Raw genomic sequence first — 24,585 nt, forward strand, 5'->3', positions numbered from 1 at the left:
AAATAGTGTTTTTTCATTGACTATTTAAGAAACAATCTGTTATCTATTAGTATTAGTAGTAAATGACATTTCAAAAAATAGTTGAAATAATGTGTTACAACTTCCTATGGACTAGGCTGATGGTTTTGGTTGCTCTGTCAAACCATAAACTCACACATAATTCTGAATAATCCTGAAATTATCATGTATTTTATATTAATCTGGGAAATCTAGTATGGTATTTTTTCCTGTGAATGTTCAGTCATCAAAATGTTGCCACTGTATTTTCAGTTATTCACATGATCATATGTTTACCATTTACTTCTTATCCTGACAAAATAGGCTTTACATTTATATTGTCTTACTAACTGTCTTAAAATCCACAAAATTGAGATAAATTCAACAATAATTCAACTTTTTTTTTATCAAACAATTCTCTGTTCCATTGCAATTGTATAGGCTCTAGGCTACATCTAACCTTGAGGATAAAGTCAGCACTGGAGGCTATAGCTAATCGTTGTCATTGACTGGGGCTGCAGGAGAGTAAAGAAGATCATTTTACCAGGGGACACTTACAGAGCCATTCCACATTACTCAAACTGTTTCTCCTGCCATTATAGAGACAAAGTGGGTCCACATGGCTGGTAGAGCTCAGATCCATGAAGGATTTTCATCTGAACTGTTTGTAATTAAGACATTTGCTTTCACTAATGCTGCTAAATTAACTTAACTATTCATTAAGGTGTTAAAGACAGTCGTGTACTGTTAGCTGACAGCATGAGACAACAAAACACCCAATTTTACTTACTATTTAAAATCAGTCTGATAATATGTTAATTCATCCTTGTAAAGCCCAATAAGGATATAGGTTTTTATGGTGTTTTTTTTTTTCAAGGGTATATCTAGCCTCAAGAACACAGGAAGCAATGTAGCTGACACTAAGCAGAAAACCTATCAGATCATCAGACCGCCAACCTTGAGACTCTAAAAACAGTCCAAAAAAATAAAAAAAACGACTGTGTTTTTGGAGCTCTGATTCTTAAACTGGTATGAAATGAAAAAACGTCAAGGTTAAAACACGTTTTCATGGAGGGGTCCTTTTAAAGAAGTTGACTCAGAGAAATGTTGTGGATATATGCACTCAACATCATGAAACCAAAAAGAAGTTAATTTGAAACACTTGAATTAGTTTGTGACTTTTCAAGACAATGAATATACCCACCAAAAACTTTATTTAATTATGCTGCATTCAAGAGAAATTGAGTTTTGAAAAGATAAACGTGACCATTTCAGTCTTGATGGTGCATCAAGGACAGCCAGAACCATTGAAAAATACAATTTCATATCACCAGGCCTAGATATACAATAACTAAACTGAATGTATAGATATACAATAACTAAACTGAATGTATAGATATACAATAACTAAACTGAATGTATGTACCCCTAATATATATATATATATATATATATTAGGGGTGCAACAATACTCGGATCGATATTGAACCGTTCGATACTCCGCCTAGGCTGCACTGTCGAGCGCAGATCCACTGAGCACAGCGCAAGCTAGCAAGACAAAAGTTGAGCTTGTTGCAACATGGCAACTGCCTCAACGCTACCCGAAATTGAACCTCCTCCACCCTCATTCAGATCTGGCGTTTGGAACTATCTTGGTTTTCATGTGACGTATGACCCAGATGGTAAGTGCGTCATGGACAAAAGTAAAACAGTATGTCGGATGTGCCACGCAATGCTCGATTGGTGGGAACTAGTGTGTTAGCGCAGTTAGCTCGTTAACGTGTTGACACCGTCCAGCTCCACGCACGGGGCGATCCGCGGTAACTCGTTAACGGAGATTTGCGGCATTATGGCGTTAATGTCATTTTAACGAGATTAACGCTGACAGCACTAGTGGGAACACAACGAATATGACTGCACATTTACTCCGACATCATCCTAGTGCAAAGACAAGTGGAAGCAGACAAAAACAACAAGCACGCATGCTACAAACTTTACCCGAGTCATTTAGACACCCGTTAGCACATGATTCTCCTTATGGGGACCTGATATGTTTAATATGCTGCGGAGAATATAGCCCAGAAGAAGCGTATAGTATAGCTTTTATTTTGGAAAGAGCCATTTCTCTGTAATAAACTCTCTTTTCCAAAGATGAGTGATTTCTCGATCAGATAGATTTTTTATTATTATTATTTTATTGTTTCAGCAACATTAAATTTAAAAACTGTACTTTTGAGTTAAAATATATATTTATAATTTTAATAAATGACAAATTAAAAAGGCATGAACATTTTTTTGTATTGAAAAAATATCGAAACGTGACACCAAAGTATCGAACCAAACCATGAATCTTGTGTATCGTTGCATCCCTAATATATATATATGTATGTGTGTATATATATACATATATATACATATATATATATATACATATACATATATATACATATATATATATACATATACATACACATATATATACATACATATATATACATACACATATATATACATACATATATATACATACATATATATACATACACATATATACATACATATATATACATACACATATATATACATACACATATATACATACACATATATATACATACATATATATACATACACATATATATATATATATATATATATATATATATATATATATATATTAGGGGTGCAACGATATTCGTATCGATATTGAACCGTTCGATACAGTGCTTTCGGTTCGGTACGCATATGTATCGAACAATACAACATTTGTAATTTATTTTATCAACTTTCCTTCTGACGATGCTGTCTGTGTTGAGCGCTCAGTGAATCTGCGTTCGACTACTCCGCCTAGGCTGCACTGTCGAGCGCAGATCCACTGAGCGCTCAACACAAACAGCATCGTCAGAAGGAAGAGCGCAGGGCAAGCTAGCAAGACAGAAGTTAAGCTCCCCTTGCAACATGGACCTCCCGCACCCTCATTCAGATCTGGCGTTTGGAATTATTTTGGTTTTCATGTGACGTATGACCCTGAAGGTAAGCGAGTCATGGACTAAAGTAAAACAGTATGTTGGATGTGGCATGCAATGCTCAATTACATGGGTGGGAACTAGTGTGTTAGCGCAGTTAGCTCGTTAACGTGTTGGCCGTCTAGCCCCATGCACGGGGCGATCGGCGGTAGCTCGTTAACGGAGATTTGCCGTGTTGTGGCGTTAAGGTCATTTCAACGAGATTAACCTGAAAGCACTAGTGGGAACACAACGAATATGACTGCACATTTACGCCGACATCATCCTAGTGCAAAGACAAAAACAACAAGCATGCTACTAACTTTAGCCGAGTCATTTAGACAGCTGTTAGCACATGATTCTCCTTATGCTGCTGAGAATATAGCCCAGAAGAAGTGGATAGTATAGCTTTTATTTTGGAAAGAGACATTTCTCTGTAATAAACTCTCTTTTCCAAAGATGAGTGATTCCTCAATTAGATACAGGGCTTGTGATATCGCTAGCCCGACGTCCTGGGGCTAGCGATTTTTTCAGTCGGGCCACCAAAATCTATCTCTTCCCTGCCCGTCGGGCTATTGTAGGAAGGAAAAATATATGTCAATGCTTTTGCATTCTTTCAGAAATGTAGCTGGGTAATTATGTCTTTGGCATCGGTGAGCCACTGTCAATATGTGACATATTGAAATCGCGTTTGAATTTGCGCTTGCTTTTTTGCTTTCACTTTGCAATCGTGCGAACTGTGTATAGAGAGCGACAGCACTGATCTGTGAGTGATGATAATTTGTGCACCAATTCCTCTGACATCGTCTTATTAATCGTTAGCTTACTATGCAAACATGACAAGTGAAATCTCCCGCAGCAAGCTTAAACATGTGAGAGGTTGATCGAGCAGAGAATCGCTGAGCTTATGTGAGTGCTTGTGTAAAAGCAGCAGTATATATATTTTAGTTCTGCTGAGCCAAATAAGACAGGTCAGGGTGAAGAAGTGACAGCCAAAGAAAAGCTTACCACAAAACGGAGAAGTTATGACAAATCAGACTATAAGGCAAAAAGAAAGTGCAGCTTTATGGTTTCATGGACAAAAGAATTTCTGTGGCTGCAATATGACGAGCTAAATAACCAGGGCTGCACATAAGTGGTCCGCAGGTGCGCATTCGCTGTCAAAATAAAAAACACGCACAAGGGTTAGGGTTAAATTTAAAAACTGTACTTTTGAGTTAAAATATATATTTATAATTTTAATAAATGACAAATTAAAAAGGCATGAACATTTTTTTGTATCGAAAAAATATCGAACCGTGACACCAAAGTATCGAACCGAACCGTGAATTTTGTGTATCGTTGCACCCCTAATATATATATATACATACATACATACATACATACATATATATATACATACATACATACATACATACATACATATATATATTTATATATATATATATATATATATATATACATACATACATACATACATACATACATACATATATATATACATTAGGGCTGCCACGATTAGTCGACTAGTCACGATTACGTCGACTATCAAAATCGTCGACGACTGATTTAATAGTCGACGCGTCGTTTGAAGCTTTGTAAGATCACAAAAGACGCAGGAATAAGTGGCAGGATTTAAGAGTGTAATAACGGACTGGAACAGAAGATGGCAGCACAGCATGTACAAGGATGCCAGCTGCCGTTAAACCCCGAAGAAGAAGAAGCAGTTTCCCAGAATTCATAGCGCGGCCCAGCTCAGTTTCCAACAATGGCGGCAGCTAGTTAGTTTTAATATTACTCTTATTATTCTTTCTGGGTCACAAAATAAACGTTTAACATATTTTCAGGCGAGAATGTAGCTGTGTAAACCTCAAATATCTGCTCAGTTTATCAAGACACCACATATTTTCAAAAGCGCTCCGACGTTTTCGGAGACGTCTGTTACCCACTAGCTCGATAGTTAGCCGGGGGCTAGGCTAACTAGAGCCGTGAGAACACCGGACTCCCGGCAAATCGTTTTCAAACCCACCGCCGTCTTTCGCTACTTAGGTTAAATATATATGAGTCACTTAGATAACTTAAACATGTTATTGTTTGGCTTTTTTTAGTATTTTATTTGTTCCTGAGGAAATCGGTTTGGCTGAGATTAAAGTTTTTACACAGCTGAATAAACGTCAAGCAGACAGCTGATTATCAGAAGTGTGAGATGCTCGAGAATTTACTCCGGTGTCCTGTTATATTTTAGATAGCAAGGAGTTTATTAAACTTCACCGAAACAATCTGCAAATTTCATTAAAATTTTATAAACTATCATCTTGTCTTTATTTTTAGTTAGCACATACCTTAAACACTTAAAGCTGTAAGCTAATGATAGTTATATAAGAGCAGATGCTGCTGGTGCAATAAGCTGTACATTTTACGTCCAATGGATGATGATCTGATTAGTCGACTAATCGCAAAAATAATCGGTGACTAGTCGACTATCAAAATAATCGTTTGTGGCAGCTCTAATATACATATATATATATATATATGCACTAAAATTTCAGTAACACTAAAGACACTACATTACAGAGCATCTTAGGGATGGTAAGTTGATATAAGATCATTTTTTACTATAACTAAATGAAAATGTATACGTTTAAATTGCTGGTTAGATGATTTCTGTGGGAGATAGAACACATTTGCATCAGTCGACAAACACAATTCCTGCAGGAGCTTAAGAGTCAATTTATTAGGAGCTTCGACACAGCAATGAGATTGTTTAAGGTTTCAGAGAATAATGTGTGCAATCAGGTGGGTGGATTGATTTTTAAAGGTTATCCATCAGTTGAGTAAATAAAAATCCTATGCTTAATTGACCTGCCTGGGTAAATTAGGTTAACTGGCAATAAATTGTAGTGCCCCTGGTAATGAAGTCAAACAAGGCCCCCTTCGCTCTAATTCTCAGGGCTGGGGGTCAATTAAATTTCAACTGAATTTAGTTAGTGTGTAGATATAAAGTCCATTACCTGATGACAGAGTACTTTCATTCATTTCACCTAAAGCTGAACATTACCACTGAAGAAATAACAAACAGTCTTACTTGTGACATCAATTCTGTGTTCATTTTTACTTATTAACTGAAGAAATCAATTTCACTGCTGAACTATTGGCGAAAGATGATATGACACATTCACAGCCACTTAAAGTTAACAGCAAGGTGAGCAGCCAGTGAATCATTTCTTTCATTGTATTCCTTACTGCTTGTATTAACATAATTGTTCGGGTCATTTAATGACATAATATGCCACTGCCTTGTCTAGTATGTAGAACAATATTAAGAGAATTTGTCTGAGACTAATTAAAGACCTTCATGAATTAGTCTTAACAATGGTGTATGGAAAACAGACTTTAATCGCAGGTTAACGGTAAAAAAAAGAATAAAATCAAATAGTAAGAAATGCACCTGCCCCAATCTGCTGGTTTCTTCTTGACAAAAATGCCAAATAACATTTCTATTAACAGCTCCTCTTCTGTTATACCTCTTCTAATCAAGGAAAAATCTACTTCACAAAGAATGAGTGTTAAAAAAAACGAGTAATGTTCTTGCCACTTATGCAACCTCCTGCAATGAGTGTCCTTTTCATGCCTAAAGCAAGTATGCATGTGGACCGACTTCTATAGACGTGTTTGGAAACATAATCATGTTTCAATAAACTGCAACATATCTATCTCTTTAAAAATGTCTCTTCACGTTGGCTTCTGACATTCAAAGTGTACCTGAGAGGAGATGAGGTAGAGGAACTCCGCGAGTGGTGGCAGCAGGAGCCGTTTTATTTTACTGTTCCTTAGATTATCCCTCAGCAGGTCTGTTAGTGTGGACACAGCCTGCAAAGAGCATGACAAACACTTTCAATAGTACTTCTATTTTCAATTAAAGTTCAATCACATGAAAATTTAAAAAACAATAATAATAATAATAATAATAATAATTTTAAAAAAAAACTATCTGCACAATAAAATTACAATTCATTTTACATTTATATATTTCCCTAGGGCTGGACATATTCTATTTTTTAATACAAGCCAGGGGCATCTGTATTACCCAGAGACATCACCAGAAGCATGGCAATGCTCTGCTAGCACATAAAAATTTCAACTTCAAAACTCTTATATTCTAACATTATTTTTAAGTTGAGGTAGCAAATACAAAAAGCTTAGCTAAAACCAAATATCTAATTTATGAACGCAATCAACTAAAAATATTAAGGAAAAACAGGAAAATTGATTTTGTCAAAGTCACTAAGGCCACTATTACAGAGATCATAATTTCAAAGCCTGCAAAGCTGTCCCACTGTGTAGGATTATAGTCCAAATCTACCAGGAGCTGCCTGTGTTGTAGTCAACAAAAACCTGGTCTACAACTTTTGAGGAACGAAGACATGCATATTATTTAGAATTTGATGACTAAAACGGCAACAATGTCATGCTAACCTGAAAAACATTTAACAACTGTTTGTTTTAGTAAAGCTGAACAATTATCCACTGATGTTCTTTGAAAGAACCTGCAAATGCAATATTGTCACTTCTTCTATGAGGTTAACACAAAGCCAGTAGTGAAAGGCTGCAGGACCCAGAGTGATGCTCAGGTTGGATCTTCCCAAACAAATCCACCAGTCAAAGCTTGACTTTGAGAAAAAATGAGTGATGAGGTCAACAGGTTTACAGCACTGAGGTTGGTTTTTACAGTAGGGACACTGCTCTCACATCAAATACTCCTTGGGCAATAAACTGTTGTATAAGTTGCATAATGTTAAAAAACAAACAAACAGCAAAAATGTGTAACAAAATACTTTGTGTATGGAGTTAAAATATAATATTATCGCTTACCTTTTAAGTAAGGACAAGATTATTAGCTGCTGGAATAAGACATAATTGGTTTATCTATAGCCCTGTGAAAGGCTGGAAACATGTCCAGGGTGTATTTCATGACTTAGAGGATGGATATGCTCAAGGCCCTCTATTCATCCAGTTCAGGGGGGCAGAGTTAAGAAAACAGAAGCATGGATGGGATATACATTAAATACAAAAAAAAAAAAAAAAATCCCATTGAACTCAGATGTAAACACACACACACAGACTTAATTATATGCAAACACAGCCTTTCTGGCTGGCTGCTTCCTGACATTAGCATTACTGCCAGCTTTTCCCCCTCTGTGATCTGATGCAAGTTCTGCCTCATTCCTCTTTTGTTCCTGCTTTCTTCTTTATTTTTTCCATTGTTTCCATTCTCTCCCAGTTTTGTATCATTTCTGTATTGTTGAACACATTTTCTCCTTCTCTTCCATTTTAAATTTGCCTGCTGTGATTCTATTACAGCACTACAGTTACACTCAAGCAATTGTATTTTGCCATTTTCCAATCTTCTCTCTCACTCCCTTAGTGAGATCAAACCACTAACAATTTCTAAATGGAAAAGGTTGGGAATTAATATGCTGGAGTGTGTTAGAAACTGGTCAAGCAGCTGTACTCAGGGAGAGGGGAGAGGTAGAGAAAAAAAAAGCCTACATGAAGACATATAAAAAATAATTCCCAGAGAACACCTTACAATTATCTCAGCATCAGCACTTCAGGTGAAAACTATGCACATCAATGCACACAAGGAAATACAAACCCATGCACTTAATTAACACACATAAACAACAACGCAGACACACACACACACACACACACACACACACACAATAAACAGTGCGATGACCAGTTACTGCGGTGGACTATTAGCCTTATAGAAGACTGAAGACTCAGCCAGAATTAATAGGTAATACAAGCCCATAAAGCGGTGACAGAGGAGACTGACTTATAAATCAGTACACCAGATTTCAATCCCAGCTGTCATAGCGTGAAAGGCGGGGGCACACCTGGATAGTTTGTCAGTTTGTTGCACGGCTAAATTCAGATTAATGGATCACATATCTTATACTAACAATGTGAGGCACAGATTATCACAGCATCTAAAAACACATTCACCAAATATCTCTAGGAAACAAGACTTTTATATTGTTTACCCATAAGAGTATCCAGACGTGCCACTTTAATCAACTTTATTTAACTTTAATCAAAATCAGTCTTAACATAATTACACAACACAGTCAGTCCAAACTTTTTTTTTCTTTTTTACAAAGGATATTTAGAAATCCAGAAATGTCTTTGTTGAGCCATTGCCCTCTGAATATGTCTTCTTAAGGATTGCTGTGAGCTTTTAAAATTCATTGCTTTCCTATAACCCTTCACAGTTCAAGCTTTTGTGGCAAAACTCCCAGAAAATCTGGGGAAGATCATGTGTAGTGGATTTTGAAAGCACAGCTTCTCTATCTCACATTAAGAAAGCAAGAAACATGCATTAGTAACATTAAAACAAAACATTTATTTTTCATTTAATTCTATTTGACGGCTGAAGGACAATGACAGACTCACTGTAGAAAGACAAAAGAGAAACAAACAGGACAGGAAGAAAGAACAGTGAGACAGGAAGAGAGACAGACGAGTGTGTCTATTGAAGAGTAATGAAAGCATATAGCAGCTACCATGGTAACTAAGCCCAGCCCCAAAACTCTGATTAGCAGAATATCAGTGAGAGGACCCCTGCTGAGAAAACACACACACACACACACACACACCAGAGAAAAAAATCTTTTATTGGTCATCTGTTAGCATCACTATAACATAAGGACAAACACAAACACAGATGCACCAAAAGAAGGAAAAAAAAACAAACAAACCCCCCCCCCCCCACACACACACACACAAAATATCATAAAAGAGACCCCTGCTGAGTCCTCGCATAAACATGGTTTAAAAAAAAAAAAAAAAAAGCACACTTGCAGAAACACACAAAACACCTCTGCTGCGTCTATAGATGGACACACGACTACAGACACAAAGATTATTTATATAATGCTTTTTGTTATCCTTGTCATTAGTAGCTGATTTTTTTCCACTCATCATTGGTTTTTAACAATTCACTAAAGAGAAACTGCGATGCCAAAGTCGTCCATTTTGTATATCGCTGTGATGACTCGGTAAATGGTAAATAGACTGGTTCTTATATAGCGCTTTTCTACTCTTCTGAGCACTCAAAGCACTTTACACAACATGTGCATTCACCGATTCAAACAAGCACATTTTCTTAGTGCTTTCTAACTAACATTCACACACACATTCATACTCCGAGGGATGCATCGGAGAGCAATTTGGGGTTAGTATCTTGACCAAGAGGCATGCAGACTAGGGGAAGCCAGGAATCAAACCACCAGTATCAGTAGATGATCAGTAGATGACCTGCTCTACTGCCTGAGCTACAGCCATCCCAGTAGCAGCAAAGAGCCAGAAGACAACTGGTGTGGTATAAAACAGTTCTCTGGCGTAAGATGTCGACAGTAAACCATGGTAAATAAGAATAAGCCCTGGGCATCACTGACAAATAGCACATAGCTAGATCTCTGTGCCATTTATACACCCCCAGTAGATTCTACTTTGATGAAGCCATTTTTTAAACTCCATCAAGAATCTGCCAATGTCCAGGACTCAAAAAAATGATGCCTGATATGATGAAACTACAAATCAGAAACTACTTGTTTTGTAAGTCTCACTGGTAATGCGTCTCTCCCTTCTGCTTGTACATAGTTAACAGAAAGTTCAGAGGGGACTCTAGAGAAATGACTCAACAAGGGAAACCAATAAACTTCAATGCTTATGATGGGCCCTAGACAGTGATGACAAATCTGCAAAGGCTTTAAAGTTACATTATCTGACAAATCACATATCAGTATATAGTAAAAATCAGACAAACAAAAACAAGACAATCAATACATTCCTGCCAATATGGCCACTGGTAATATCAATATTTTATCATAAGGCTAATTTCTCTCATTTGTGGCACTAAACATGACCATGTAAGTACCATGGCATCTATGTCAGCATGTGCATAGGCACATTAATAAAAAAGGTCACTAAATATTGTTTATGGATGACCCATGATAAATTAAAATCTTCCACCTAAACCACTGTACTATTGAACATACAGTGGGGCAAAAAAGTATTTAGTCAGCCACCGATTGTGCAAGTTCCCCCACCTAAAATGATGACAGAGGTCAGTAATTTGCACCAGAGGTACACTTCAACTGTGAGAGACAGAATGTGAAAAAAAAAAATCCATGAATTCACATGGTAGGATTTGTAAAGAATTTATTCGTAAACCAGGGTGGAAAATAAGTATTTGGTCACCTCAAACAAGGAAAATCTCTGGCTCTCACAGACCTGTAACGTCTTCTGTAAGAAGCTTTTCTGTCCCCCACTCGTTACCTGTATGAATGGCACCTGTTTGAACTCATCATCTGTATAAAAGACACCTGTCCACAGCCTCAAACAGTCAGACTCCAAACTCCGCCATGGCCAAGACCAAAGAGCTTTTGAAGGACACCAGGAAAAGTATTGTAGACCTGCACCAGACTGGGAAGAGTGAATCTACAATAGGCAAGCAGCTTGGTGTGGAAAAATCAACTGTGGGAGCAATCATCAGAAAATGGAAGACATACAAGACCACTGATAATCTCCCTCGATCTGGGGCTCCACGCAAGATCTCATCCCGTGGGGTCAAAATGATCATGAGAACGGTGAGCAAAGATCCCAGAACCACACGGGGGGACCTGGTGAATGACCTGCAGAGAGCTGGGACCAAAGTAACAAAGGTCACCATCAGTAACACACTACAACGGCAGGGAATCAAATCCCGCAGTGCCAGACGTGTTCCGCTGCTGAAGCCAGTGCATGTCCAGGCCCGTCTGAAGTTTGCCAGAGAGCACATGGATGATACAGCAGAGGATTGGGAGAATGTCATGTGGTCAGATGAAACCAAAGTAGAACTTTTTGGTATAAACTCAACTCGTCGTGTTTGGAGGAAGAAGAATACTGAGTTGCATCCCAAGAACACCATACCTACTGTGAAGCATGGGGGTGGAAACATCATGCTATGGGGCTGTTTTTCTGCCAAGGGGACAGGACGACTGATCCGTGTTAAGGACAGAATGAATGGGGCCATGTATCGTGAGATTTTGAGCCAAAACCTCCTTCCATCAGTGAGAACTTTGAAGATGAAACGAGGCTGGGTCTTCCAACATGACAATGATCCAAAACACACCGCCCGGGCAACAAAGGAGTGGCTCCGTAAGAAGCATTTGAAAGTCCTGGAGTGGCCTAGCCAGTCTCCAGACCTCAACCCCATAGAAAATCTGTGGCGGGAGTTGAAAGTCCGTGTTGCTCGGCGACAGCCCCAAAACATCACTGCTCTCGAGAAGATCTGCATGGAGGAATGGGCCAAAATACCAGCTACTGTGTGTGCAAACCTGGTAAAGACCTATAGTAAACGTTTGACCTCTGTTATTTCCAACAAAGGTTATGTTACTGTAAGGTAGTGACTGGAATAAGTCACAAGGTGTCGCTGTTGAGCTGCATATATGGTGTAAAATTTAGCAATTTGGACCATTTGTCCTCTGCAGGACACCGTACTTCAGATTTCTTGTTCGCGCGGGCGCCATCTTGGTTCAGTGTTTGCTGTGATTCAAAAAGGTAAGCACTGCCAGTGGCGAACTGCATCAGTTTTGTGTTGTATTCATCGCCGAGACCGTGGAATGTTGTAGAAGGCACGGTTATTGTTACTTAATGTGTATTCTGTGTATATGTGTTGTTGTATTTTGCAATGTTGATAGTCACGGAGTGTTTGCTGTGATTCAAAAAGGGCCAGCAGCAGAGTTGGAGTGGTGTTTGCCCCTGCTTCCGAATAAACGGCACGATCCGAGCCACAAATCGAGCGCCTGTGTCCGACTGGTCTCTCTGCGGTGCACCCCAATCCAACACAAACTAACACAACGCAGAGTCCGGGGTGTAGGGAGGCCCCTGCACTGGTTGGGTTACATCTTTGGTGCCGTGACCCGGATTTGTGGCACTTCGAGACCGAAGAGAAAGCAATGCCGACACCCCCCAGCTACGCAGCCATAGTAAGAGGTGTCGCCATCTGATGGGGTGCTGAACTAAGTATATAACTGCCTGTGCAGCTGTATTACTGGGACTTTCATCTCCCCAGGCATATCCTTTGAAAGTGAAATCTTGGGGTGGTTTCATTTGAGGGTTTCTGTCCCTGAAAAAAAAAAAAAAAAGACTCAGAGACTTGAATTGTAGAAAGAATGCTAAATGATGTTCCCTGTCTATAATGATAATCATTGAATACGGTTAAGCAATTGCTGCTGATTTGTGTCATTCACAACCTCTGTGCTGAAGATAGTTGTTTAACTACGCTCTGAGTTTAATGCTGTTTTTTTGTGAATTCTTTTTTTTTCTGCGTTATAGAATGATAGTTGTCATACATCTGTGTTGTGTTCTATTTTACTAGAAATATATTGTACTTACTCACAGTTAAGCATACTACAAGTAGCCCACACACATTTTCTGGTGCAGCTAAATTAGAGATACAGGACAGTGAAAATGTTGAGAGACTTTGCAGACACTCCAAAGAGGGCACAGCCTCACCTTTTGAATGAAGGGGCTACAGCTAGCGCCAGTACAGTGGACCAACAGTCATCAGTGAAGTCGAAGCTGGTCACCCAGTTCCCCAGCTTCACTGGCCAGCGGTTACAGTATCACACCCCAATCAGGGACCTCACCGACTCTGGGCTGGGCACACAACAGACCCCACCACCAACCATGCTTTCACCCCAGACTGATCTTGGCGTGGCTCCAGCTCATGCCCCACCACTGCCACCCTATGGAGGCCAAATGCAGGTGCCCTCACACCTATCTGAAATTCGCCCAAGGTCAGTGCCAACCAACCAGACAAGCCAGTCCAACCACAGCCCTCTAACTACAGCCCCTCCAGTGTTTCGGCCAGATGTACAGATAACTATGCCCCCTGCTTTTTCCCCTCAGGCCAGTGTCCATGGGCCCACTGCTACACCGGCACCCCATGTTGCCTCATATCCCAACTACCCAGCGGTGCATAGTACCCAGCATCCCACCCTGAACCAATCACTTAACACTCCTTACCCAACGATGACCGTTTCATTCAGCCCCCAAGCATACACCAGCCATCTGTATTCCACACCTGCCCCCCAAGCCGCCATGCCAAGCCCCCTAACAGTGCAGGGAGTGGGCATAATGAATAATCCCTCTGCAGCCGAGCAGACCCTTGAAAGTTCAAAGCATGGGCTGACACCCCGTTTGCCCCACATGCCACTAGCTGCTGTCCACGACTCTCGAGCCCCCCTCCACTCATCTGCTATAAGCCCCAACACTGTCATGCCCCCTATCGTGAATATGACCCATGGAGGTTTTATAGCCCCACCCGGCACCCATGCCTCAATGCACGTACCAACCTCTGCTTTAGACCCCCAAGTTAGTGGACACCCTGGCATACCCCCCCAGCAGGTGCATACATCTTTAAGCGCTCCGGGCCGGGCTGCAGCCAACGCTAACCCCCCATTAGCTGCCTACGGTGGTTTTATACAGACTCATCAAGTGAAAAATGTCCAAGTCTTCACTGGCAGTGCTGACAGCAAGGTGCATGTAGAGGACTGGATTCGTGACATGCAGTATCTTCTTGAGGCAATAGAGCTCCCCATTCACCTCCGCTTTTCCACGGTGGTGCGTCACCTAACTGGTGAAGCCCGAAAGCTGGTCCTGAATCTACCTCTCCATGACCAAACACCTGAAAGGGCATTCGAAGAACTGAGAGCAGAGTACGGCGACACACAGAGCTCCTCAGATCTACTAGCGGACTTCTATGAGCGTGTTCAGAGGTCTGGGGAGTCTGCCTGTTCATATGCTATAGCACTGGAGGCAACACTGCGAGCTGTGGAAGAAAACCAAAGAGGAGGCAAGCCTTTTCCTGACCGTGACAGTAAACTCACCCGGCAGTTCATACGGGGGATTAATGATGAGGATGTGTATGCGAGGATCTCGCCAATGAAGCCCCGGCTTTTGAGTTTCCGTGAGCTGCAGGCTGAGCTCCGAAATTTAGCAAAAGAAACAAAGAGATTCCAGCCTCAAAACAAATCAAAGAAAACTTATGCCCAGGTACAAGTGGCATCAGAGTGTAGTGTGAATGTGAAGGCAGAAAAGGCTAAACATTCCTCAGAGTGGTCAGAGCTAGCAGAGATGGTCAAGAAATTAGCATTGAGCCAGGAGGAGCAGATGGCCAAGTTGACCCACCTTGAATCGAGAATTTATGCTCCATCCTCTGCCACTCCACTGAGAGTCCGACCACCACCTGGGGCTACAACCCCAATGTCAGTGGTCACATGCTACCGGTGTGGGAAGCAAGGACATATAGCCCGGGTTTGCAGAGCAGTGCTCCCGGGGCCTGAACAGACGTGGGCACACGATCCTCAGCCTGTGACCCCCATGGAGGGAAACACTTACTCAGCTCAGCCTTTAAACAGATAAAGCCCATGGTCGCCGGGGCAACCATGGGCGAGCAGCAAGTCCCCACACTGCAGGTGAACAAAGGTGACGGAGGAGAGAGCACTCCCCTAGTTGGTCCCAGGAATGAGGGGGAGGTGGAAGTCAACGGAATGAAGTGCAGGGCACTCATCGACTCTGGCTCCCAGATAACCAGTATTACGCATCAGTACTGGCGCAGCCACCCCACCCTCCATAAACAAAAACTGCAGCCTTCTAAGATACCCATAGAAGGTGCAGGGGGCCAGAGTGTCACCTACCATGGTGTGCTACGCATCAACCTAAAATTGTTGGGGAGAGAGTTTAAGGGTGTGCCTGCTTTTGTTGTCACTAACACAGAGTACCGCTCCTCTGTTCCTCTGCTTGTGGGAACTAATGTCCTCCGTGCCTCCAGAAGTCACCTCCAGGCAACCTACGGCCAGCAGTTCCTCCTCCAGGTCAAGGAGACTCATCCGGAGTGGCACGCCTCCCTGCTAGAGATTGAGAGCACTGACCAGTGTGATATGGATGACACAGTGGGCCCTGTTGTTTATACTGGTCGCAAGGTGCACATTCAAGCAGGGAAAGAGATGGATTTAATGTGCAAAATAAAAGCTGGACCACAAAGAAAGACTTATACAGCCCTAATTGAAGGCCACCCCTCCCTGCGGCTCAGCCAAGACATCCTGGTCGCCAGAGTTCTTGCTGATGTAAAGAAAGGATGTGCCCCGGTAAGAGTGATGAACCTCTCCCAGCATGCTATCACTATCAAGCCTCACACGCATCTGGCCAGGACATCTCTGGTGGAAAGTATTGTGGACTTTTCAGACAGGGTGCGGGGCAGCCATCACATTAGCGGAGGCAGAGAAGCATGCCTGGGTATGGACCACGTTGTGGCAAGCCAGGAAGTGGATTTAAGTGGAGCAGATGTCGAAAACGAGCACCAGCGTTCCCTTCTTAAAGAGCTTGTGGAAAGGAACATGGGTGTGTTCTCACAGCACCCCCTGGATTATGGCCATACAAAGACTGTGCAACATGAAATCCCTCTGGTCGACTCTAAGCCATTTCGACTGCCTTACCGTAAGATCCCCCCATCACAGTGGCAGGATGTGAGAAGGTTGCTGACAGAAATGGAGGTAGCAGGAGTTATCAGGCCCAGGAGATGCTTTCCCTCTCCCCAGAATAGAGGAAGCCCTGGAGGCTCTAGGGCAGGCAAGATACTTCTCCACCCTTGACCTCACTTCTGGTTATTGGCAGGTGGAGGTGGCGGAGCATGACAAACACAAGACGGCATTCAGCACCCCTATGGGGCTGTTTGAAGCAAATCGTATGCCCTTTGGACTGCAGAATGCTCCCTCCACCTTTCAGAGACTCATGACCTGCTGCTTTGGCGACTTGAACTTCACCCACCTCCTAATCTATCTTGATGATCTCATCATATTCTCCAAAACCTTTGATGAGCATCTGGAAAGACTGCAGCTGGTGTTCGATCGGCTTCGGGAGCATGGCTTGAAGTTAAAGCCTTCTAAATGCCACCTAGTGAGAAAGGAGGTTCAGTATTTGGGTCACTTAGTGTCTGCTGAGGGGATCCGGACAGACCCAGAGAAGATCAGCAAGGTGAAAAACTGGGTGAGGCCCACAAATCGCAAAGAAGTGTTGGAAAGAAAAGTCTGGCTACCGACCCACCCTTTTTGTGGACAGATGAATACGAGAAGGCATTTAAGACCCTAAAAGAAAGGCTGACAAGCGCTCCAGTGCTGGGATATCCTGACTATAGCTTGCCCTTCGTTCTGCAGACGGACGCCTCAGGGGAGGGTCTGGGCGCCGTTCTAGCTCAGATCCAAGGTGGAGCTGAGAGGGTCATAGCCTTCGCCAGTAGAGGTTTGAGCCCAGCAGAGACAAGGTATCCTGCACACAAACTCGAGTTCCTTGCTCTTAAATGGGCGGTCACCGACAAATTCTACGACCACCTCTATGGGCGCAGATTCTCTGTCCAGACAGACAACAACCCTCTCAAGTATGTTATGTCATCAGCGAAGCTGGATGCCACAGGCCAGCGGTGGGTGTCTAGGCTGGCTGCTTTCGATTTCGATGTCCAGTATCGGAGGGGACAGAGCAACACAAACGCTGACGCCCTCTCTCGCATGTCTAACCAGGAGGTCATGCACATCCTACAGACATGCCCTCAGTGGGTGGGTGTCGACGAACAGGGGCATGGTGTGACACAGGCTACCCAGGATACTCAAAGCCTCACTGGCCATGGCACGCCTACAGGGGAGGAACTGGAACTCGGGCCACCTACATCCACTGAGCCTTACAGGGATGTGGGGATGGAATCCCTGCCCACCATGACCAAACAGGAGCTCCGTGCAGGGCAGAAAAAAGACCTTGTTATTGGCCCCGTCTTGCACTATAAGAGTATGAACCAGAAGCCGAGCCGCAGCGAGCGAATGAGTGCTGAAGGGCACGTGCGCCTTCTCTTAAAGGAGTGGAGAAGGTTAGCGGTAAGGGATGGCATCCTGTACCGCTGCGTCCAAGACAGCCAAAGGGGAGTAATTGAGCAATTGGTGCTACCAGAGGATTTGCATATATCAGTGAAGACTGCTCTCCACGATGACTCAGGCCACCTTGGTTTTGAGAGGACATTGCACATGATAAGGGAGAGGTTTTATTGGCCACGGATGTTCCAGGAAATCAAGGCTTGGTGCGAACAATGTGAGAGGTGCTGCCTTAGGAAAACTCCAACCGCAGGGGTCAGGGCCCCCCTGGTCAGTATCCACAGCAGTGCCCCCTTGGAGCTAGTTTGTGTGGATTTTTTGACTCTTGAGAAATCAAAAGGTGGTATCGAAAATGTCCTCGTGGTCACTGACCATTTCTCACGCTATGCGCAAGCATACCCCACTAAAGACCAAAAAGCCAGCACAGTGGCTAGGGTGCTGTATAGAAACTTTTTCTGTCGGTTTGGCTTCCCAGCAAAACTGCATGCAGACCAAGGGCGCAATTTTGAAAGTGCTGTGGTGAAGGAGCTGTGTAAATGCACCGGCATCACTAAGACCCACACCACGCCCTATCACCCACAGGGCAACGGGACAACTGAACGGTTTAACCGCACCCTCATGAACATGCTGGGGACGCTAGAACCTCACCTGAAACCCCGGTGGCACGAATATGTGGATGCAATGACACACGCCTACAACTGCACCCGCCATGATTCGACAGGGTACACACCATACTACCTGATGTTTGGCAGGCATCCACGGCTCCCTGTCGACTTGGTCTTTGGGCTGTCAACCACTAATGGGTCGGGGGGATATAGCGATTATGTCCAGACCCTGCATGACTGCTTGTCACAGGCTTATGCACAGGCTAATCAGGCCTCTCGCCAGGCTAAGGGTCACCAGAAAAGATACTATGACCGACAAGCAAAGAGTCAAAGCTTCAGCCCGGGTGACAGAGTCCTGGTTAAAGTGTGTCATGTGGAGGGGCGAAGCAAACTAGGAGACAAGTGGGAGTCACGTCCATACATTGTGGTGAAGAAACAGCCAGACATGCCGGTGTATGTGGTGCGATCGGAAAATGGTGATACAGAGAGAGTGGTCCACCGCAACCTACTCACGCAGTGTATGTTTCTTCCCGTGGAGCAGGTGGGAGAGGAGGCAAGAGAGGAAATGGAGCTTGACGTGGAGGAGGTTCATGGAGGAGGGATTGAGGACAGTGGAGAGCAGGCTGGTGAAGTAATCAGACAGGATGAAGAGTCGGACATGATCGAAGACGGGGAGGCTGATAGCCTGGAAGGAGGTGTGGAAGGAGTTTCACCTGAAGCAGCAAATGGATCACTTGCCCCCAAGGGACCAGAGGAAAGGGACACAGGGACAGGACAAGAGAGTGAAGATTGGAGGGGGAATGAAACTGTCAGGGTCACCCACTCACCTCCCAGACCAAGTGAACCAAGGAGGAACTTGCCAAGGAGTCGGCATCCCCCTAAGAGACTGACTTATGGGTCGAGAGTTAACGAACCAGGGGAGGATCAGGAGAAGATAGAAAGGGGATGGAAGCTGTGGCAGAGGGCCAAAGCAAGAAGGGCTGCAGGAAACACAGACATTTTCGCATTACACTGCACATCTTCCACCACCGTTATTCTTGTATACATAGTGAGACTGTTCTGTTTTATTTTGTTTTGTTTGATGACTGGGACGCCATCACTTAAAGGAGGGGCGGATGTAAGGTAGTGACTGGAATAAGTCACAAGGTGTCGCTGTTGAGCTGCATATATGCTGTAAAATTTAGCAATTTTGACCATTTGTCCTCTGCAGGACACCGTACTTCAGATTTCTTGTTCGCGCGGGCGCCATCTTGGTTCAGTGTTTGCTGTGATTCAAAAAGGTAAGCACTGCCAGTGGCGAACTGCATCAGTTTTGTGTTGTATTCATCGCCGAGACCGTGGAATGTTGTAGAAGGCACGGTTATTGTTACTTAATGTGTATTCTGTGTATATGTGTTGTTGTATTTTGCAATGTTGATAGTCACGGAGTGTTTGCTGTGATTCAAAAAGGGCCAGCAGCAGAGTTGGAGTGGTGTTTGCCCCTGCTTCCGAATAAACGGCACGGTCCGAGCCACAAATCGAGCGCCTGTGTCCGACTGGTCTCTCTGCGGTGCACCCCAATCCAACACAAACTAACACAACGCAGAGTCCGGGGTGTAGGGAGGCCCCTGCACTGGTTGGGTTACATTACAAAGTATTGAGTTGTATTTTTGTTATTGACCAAATACTTATTTTCCACCCTGATTTACGAATAAATTCTTTACAAATCCTACTATGTGGATTCATGGATTTTTTTTTCACATTCTGTCTCTCACAGTTGAAGTGTACCTCTGGTGCAAATTACTGACCTCTGTCATCATTTTAGGTGGGGGAACTTGCACAATCGGTGGCTGACTAAATACTTTTTTGCCCCACTGTACATATGCTCATTTCACTTTGACAAACCAAACCTTTTAACTTGATGAAAAGTGATTGCCATGGCTGAAAATTAAGTATTTATTTTTTAGAATCAATGATTCCAGTCTCTTAGTGACTAGAGGGAAGTCTGTTTTGGTATGAGCATTACAGCATCAGGGAGTTTCAACGTGGCAGTAAATACACTAAAAGAAAAAAGCTTAAGCTGTAAATGCAATTAAAAGCAAATTTGATTCCTCATTTGAGTTCCAAATTTCAGCTAAAGTGTTAACCAGTCAATTTTTGTTGTAAGACAGTAAAGTAAAGGCTCCACTGAGTCACCACAGTAATTATGCGAAAAAACTGAATTCTTTACATGTATAGTCCTGCAGATGCACTTTACTGCACATGTACACAGAAAAACAGCCACAAATGGATGCAGAGCAGAATGAGGCAGACATCCATGGAAAATTAAAATTAAAAATTGAACACTCAAATTTATTAATCACCTCAAATCTAGCCCTCAGACACCCTCTAGTCCAAAGCCCTCCAAAACTAAAAGATGAGCCCAGAAAAGAGTCCCTTGTGTGAGCTGGGGCTGAGATTAACTGCTCCCTCTCAGACATTTTCTGGCTATTATCACAACAACACTGCTTTCCAAGCACCAATCAGTTCCCCAAATTATGTCAAGAAACCATTTTCAAACATTAGAAAGAAAAGAAAAAAAGTCGAAGTAGAGCTGGCCAATTTCAAAAGAAATTATGGCAGAATATCTACTCCACGGTTAGAAGCACACCAATAACAATCTTAACTAAGTACATTAGTGGTCACTCTTTGTGTAGAGTGGAGTTGAGTGGTCAGAGATACACATCCTCCTACAATTTCTAATGTTTAATGAAACAGCAATGTTTACAGTAAGTACTTCAACTCTTTATATTATATATACACTCCTTTGGCGAGGAGCGAGGCACACCCAAGGGTCCCTGAATGACCAAAACACACACATTACATGGATTCATCCAGACACAAACATGAAAATGATATATCATAGACTGATACATAACAGTTATATATTAATCGTTATACTTGATTAAATAAATTGTATAAATATTTATACCACTATTATTGTGTACACTCAAATTATTTTGGCAATATTTTTTTCAGAAGCACCGTGCCAATATAGCCACTCTGAATTTAACTGAACTGATGAGAGCAAAAGTGAGAGAGAGAGAGGGAGAGAGAGAGAGAGAGAGCGAGAGTGAGCAGAAGCAAGAGAGCGCAAGATATCTCTAAAGTTCCTATTTACTGTACACAGGCTATGGTTGTCTTGTAGCTTTTTAACGCCGCCAGCTGGTAAATACTGGTACTATAAAGTATTTCTACATCTTGTTTCAGGACAGTTTTTTTCCTCCTTCCTCAGCTAAAAGCTTTTATTATTGTTTGCATGCCTCTAAACAAAAGTACTAATTATGGCCACATGCACAATAAAATTAAGCAAGACATGCTAAATCAACCTTTATGTATTTTGTTGTGGATAAATTTACATTTTTACATCAATAAATGTGCTCTTTCTGGTATTTACTGCCACATTGTGGTGTAAATTTGTACTGCAGGTCTGAGGATCATGAAACATTTTGAAGAAAACAGGACTTCTCAATTTTTTGGTTACTCAGCGCATTAAATAACTTGTCTGAAATAAAATGACTGTTTTGCTCTTTCTATAGTTGCCAGTGTTACACTTTTATTTCTAATACATAATAAATAAATAAAATTCCATAAATAAAATATCTATTTAATTGCATTGATAATGTCTTGGGGTTTTAAATCTGTGTTGGCACACCTACACAATTGTGACAATTAGCTAGGAGCCCTAGTATAAATTTTATACTAACATTTGAAAATTGTGTTAGGTTAAGGTTAAAAAAAAAATGAGCAAATGAGCAGTAGCTGTTCTCCCTAAGTAAATAAATAAATGAATACATGGAAATAAAAAAATCTAAAGGAAATAAGCATAACTCTATTTAGTATGTGTGTATATTCCTGACCTCAGAAACAGGACTGTCCAATCCAAGGTCACTACAGTGCAGAGCCAGTAGTCCCATCACTCTGAGAACCTTGCTCCGTCTGCAAGGCATTTTTCATTTTTATTTATTATGTTAATTGTGAATTTTCAGCTTGGATATCATCTCGGGATTTTTTAAAAACATTTTCAGTTACTGATTTTATAAAACTGGTCATGGTGTTTAAGTTTTCCAGCATCCTTAGAAGAAAAACACAACATAAAGCAAAGAAAATGTATAAACATCAAATTTCTTAGAGCATGCTTAACCACTCTAGATATAATCATAGGAACTGCAGTTCATAAAACAATGTTAAAAAAAAGCAATTGGGAGAGGATGTAGAATCGTGCTTCTTCTAATTATTCAGTAGCTTTTCTTTAATCATAATGTTTTGCCACATCAGAAATTAGCACTTTAAAAAAAAGCAATGTTACAGTGTCCCCTGTTTATAGAACAAACATACATTGTATACTTACATGTCCCAGTTAGGAGCTTGTCGCAACAGGTGGACCAAAACTAGAAGCTGAATGAAGAATTGAGGAAATTAGAGTGACAGAAAGAAGGAAAAGGATAGCAAACAATGTAAATATGTAGAAAATGATGATATATTGCCACAAAGCATGGAATCTAAGTTCATTGTGACTTCTAAAAGGATTGTTAATGAGAGTGTTCGGTGTTTTAGTAAAAAGAAATTAACTTTTTTCAAATTCAAATTGTTGGGTGGAAAAGATGAGCCGTATAAAAAACAATTATCATTACTTTATTTAATTACAGATAGAAAAAGTATGGTTATATCAGTAATAATACCATAAATAAAAAACATTCTAAATATAATTTTCCTGTGCTTTTGTTAATCTTAATCTTACATTTTTTTCAGGAACTCTGTGCCCAAAATCAGATTGAAAGAGGTATCTTTATTTGAGCCCTGAATAATTCTATGAAACTGCATCCTTGTGCGGTACTAATGACTCCCACTTGACTAATGACTAGCTGGGAGCAAAAGCATGACCCACACACCTACATCCTCTTACTGAAGTTCTCTGTTGACAGGGCAAACAAACAGACAAAAAAAGACAGCACAAGGTCAGTAGAAAATGAACAAACTGGAAAACAATAGCTCATTATAAATATTCAATTGTAGACATGCCAGTGGAAAGATTTCCAACTATAATCTTCCTCAGCTAACACTAAGGATCCCTTGCTGTCATGTAGGGTTGAGATATTAAATACATTCTATTAAGCTGCACAGTTATGCAACTGTTCTCAAGAAACCCACCCAGCAGATCATATTTCAACAGGAGTCTAAAACAAATATGTTTTCCTACCAGTCTTGAGTTAATCAGCCTGTTAGCGATAACTGTATGTCCAACCACACAGCCGAGGTAGCACAGGAGGTTGAGTTTGGATCGAGTGGCCGTGGAAGTGGAGTGGCTCTGTTCTTCAATGGATGAACAAAGCTGTGATAGAAAGACAGTCCACTCTTCATCACTCAGAGACTGTAGCTTCTCACCTGCAGGAAAATAGAGAGGATTCAAGATAAAAACCAGGGACAATACACTGAGATACTTTTTTGCTTTTTTTCAGGACACTAAACTGACTTTGTGCCAGCTCAAAAAACATACCTGAATATGCAGGTACACATAGGGTTTTAGGATCATATCGCCCAGGTGTGTTCTTCAAAATCTGTTAAACAGAGCTCAAAATAGTCAATTGTAGCCATTTTTTCTACATTGCTAGTAAAGGTTGTTAATAAATGTCTTATTCTTATGTAAGAAGGAGCAAGAAAGTTTCCCACTAAGAAGACTTAAAGACTAACAGAGGTTTGACAGATGTATTTTAATGAATTAAAAAAAGAAATATGAAACAGCCATCATATCATATAATTACACGCCTTTACCTTGGGGTTGTCGAGGACTGGGGTGACAGTGAGATCAAATTCAGTGTGGAGAAGATCCTTCACACAGGGTGTAGTGTCAGTACAGTTACTGGTAGTGAGAGTAACCTGAGGTGCAATGTTCTGATTTGGACAGTCAGATGAACTGCAGTTTCTGATTGAGTTGGCACGGGAGCTACAAGAACAGGAAGAGAAGAGTATGGAGAGCAATGTATGGTTTAC

General features: G+C 41.7%; 1 protein-coding gene across 8 annotated transcripts in view; it reads right to left on the minus strand.

Moving 5' to 3' along the window:
• ulk4 (unc-51 like kinase 4) overlaps positions 1–24,585 on the minus strand; it is a 106,655-nt gene that overhangs the window by 76,213 nt on the left and 5,857 nt on the right. For all 8 annotated transcript variants that reach the window (XR_003273893.1, XM_026185486.1, XM_026185487.1 and 5 more), the window contains 6 exons: positions 24,367–24,538; positions 24,092–24,152; positions 23,795–23,979; positions 22,946–22,992; positions 22,455–22,533; positions 6,765–6,872 (listed from right to left, as the gene is read on the minus strand). Coding sequence is in view for 7 of the 8 variants with exons in the window: in XM_026185486.1 (XP_026041271.1) it covers positions 6,765–6,872; positions 22,455–22,533; positions 22,946–22,992; positions 23,795–23,979; positions 24,092–24,152; positions 24,367–24,538 (652 nt within the window). In the remaining variant the exon portion in view is untranslated. The remainder of the gene's footprint in view (positions 1–6,764; positions 6,873–22,454; positions 22,534–22,945; positions 22,993–23,794; positions 23,980–24,091; positions 24,153–24,366; positions 24,539–24,585) is intronic.

Source organism: Astatotilapia calliptera, chromosome 11, assembly GCF_900246225.1.
Source record: "Astatotilapia calliptera chromosome 11, fAstCal1.2, whole genome shotgun sequence".
Taxonomy (NCBI): Eukaryota; Metazoa; Chordata; class Actinopteri; order Cichliformes; family Cichlidae; genus Astatotilapia; species Astatotilapia calliptera.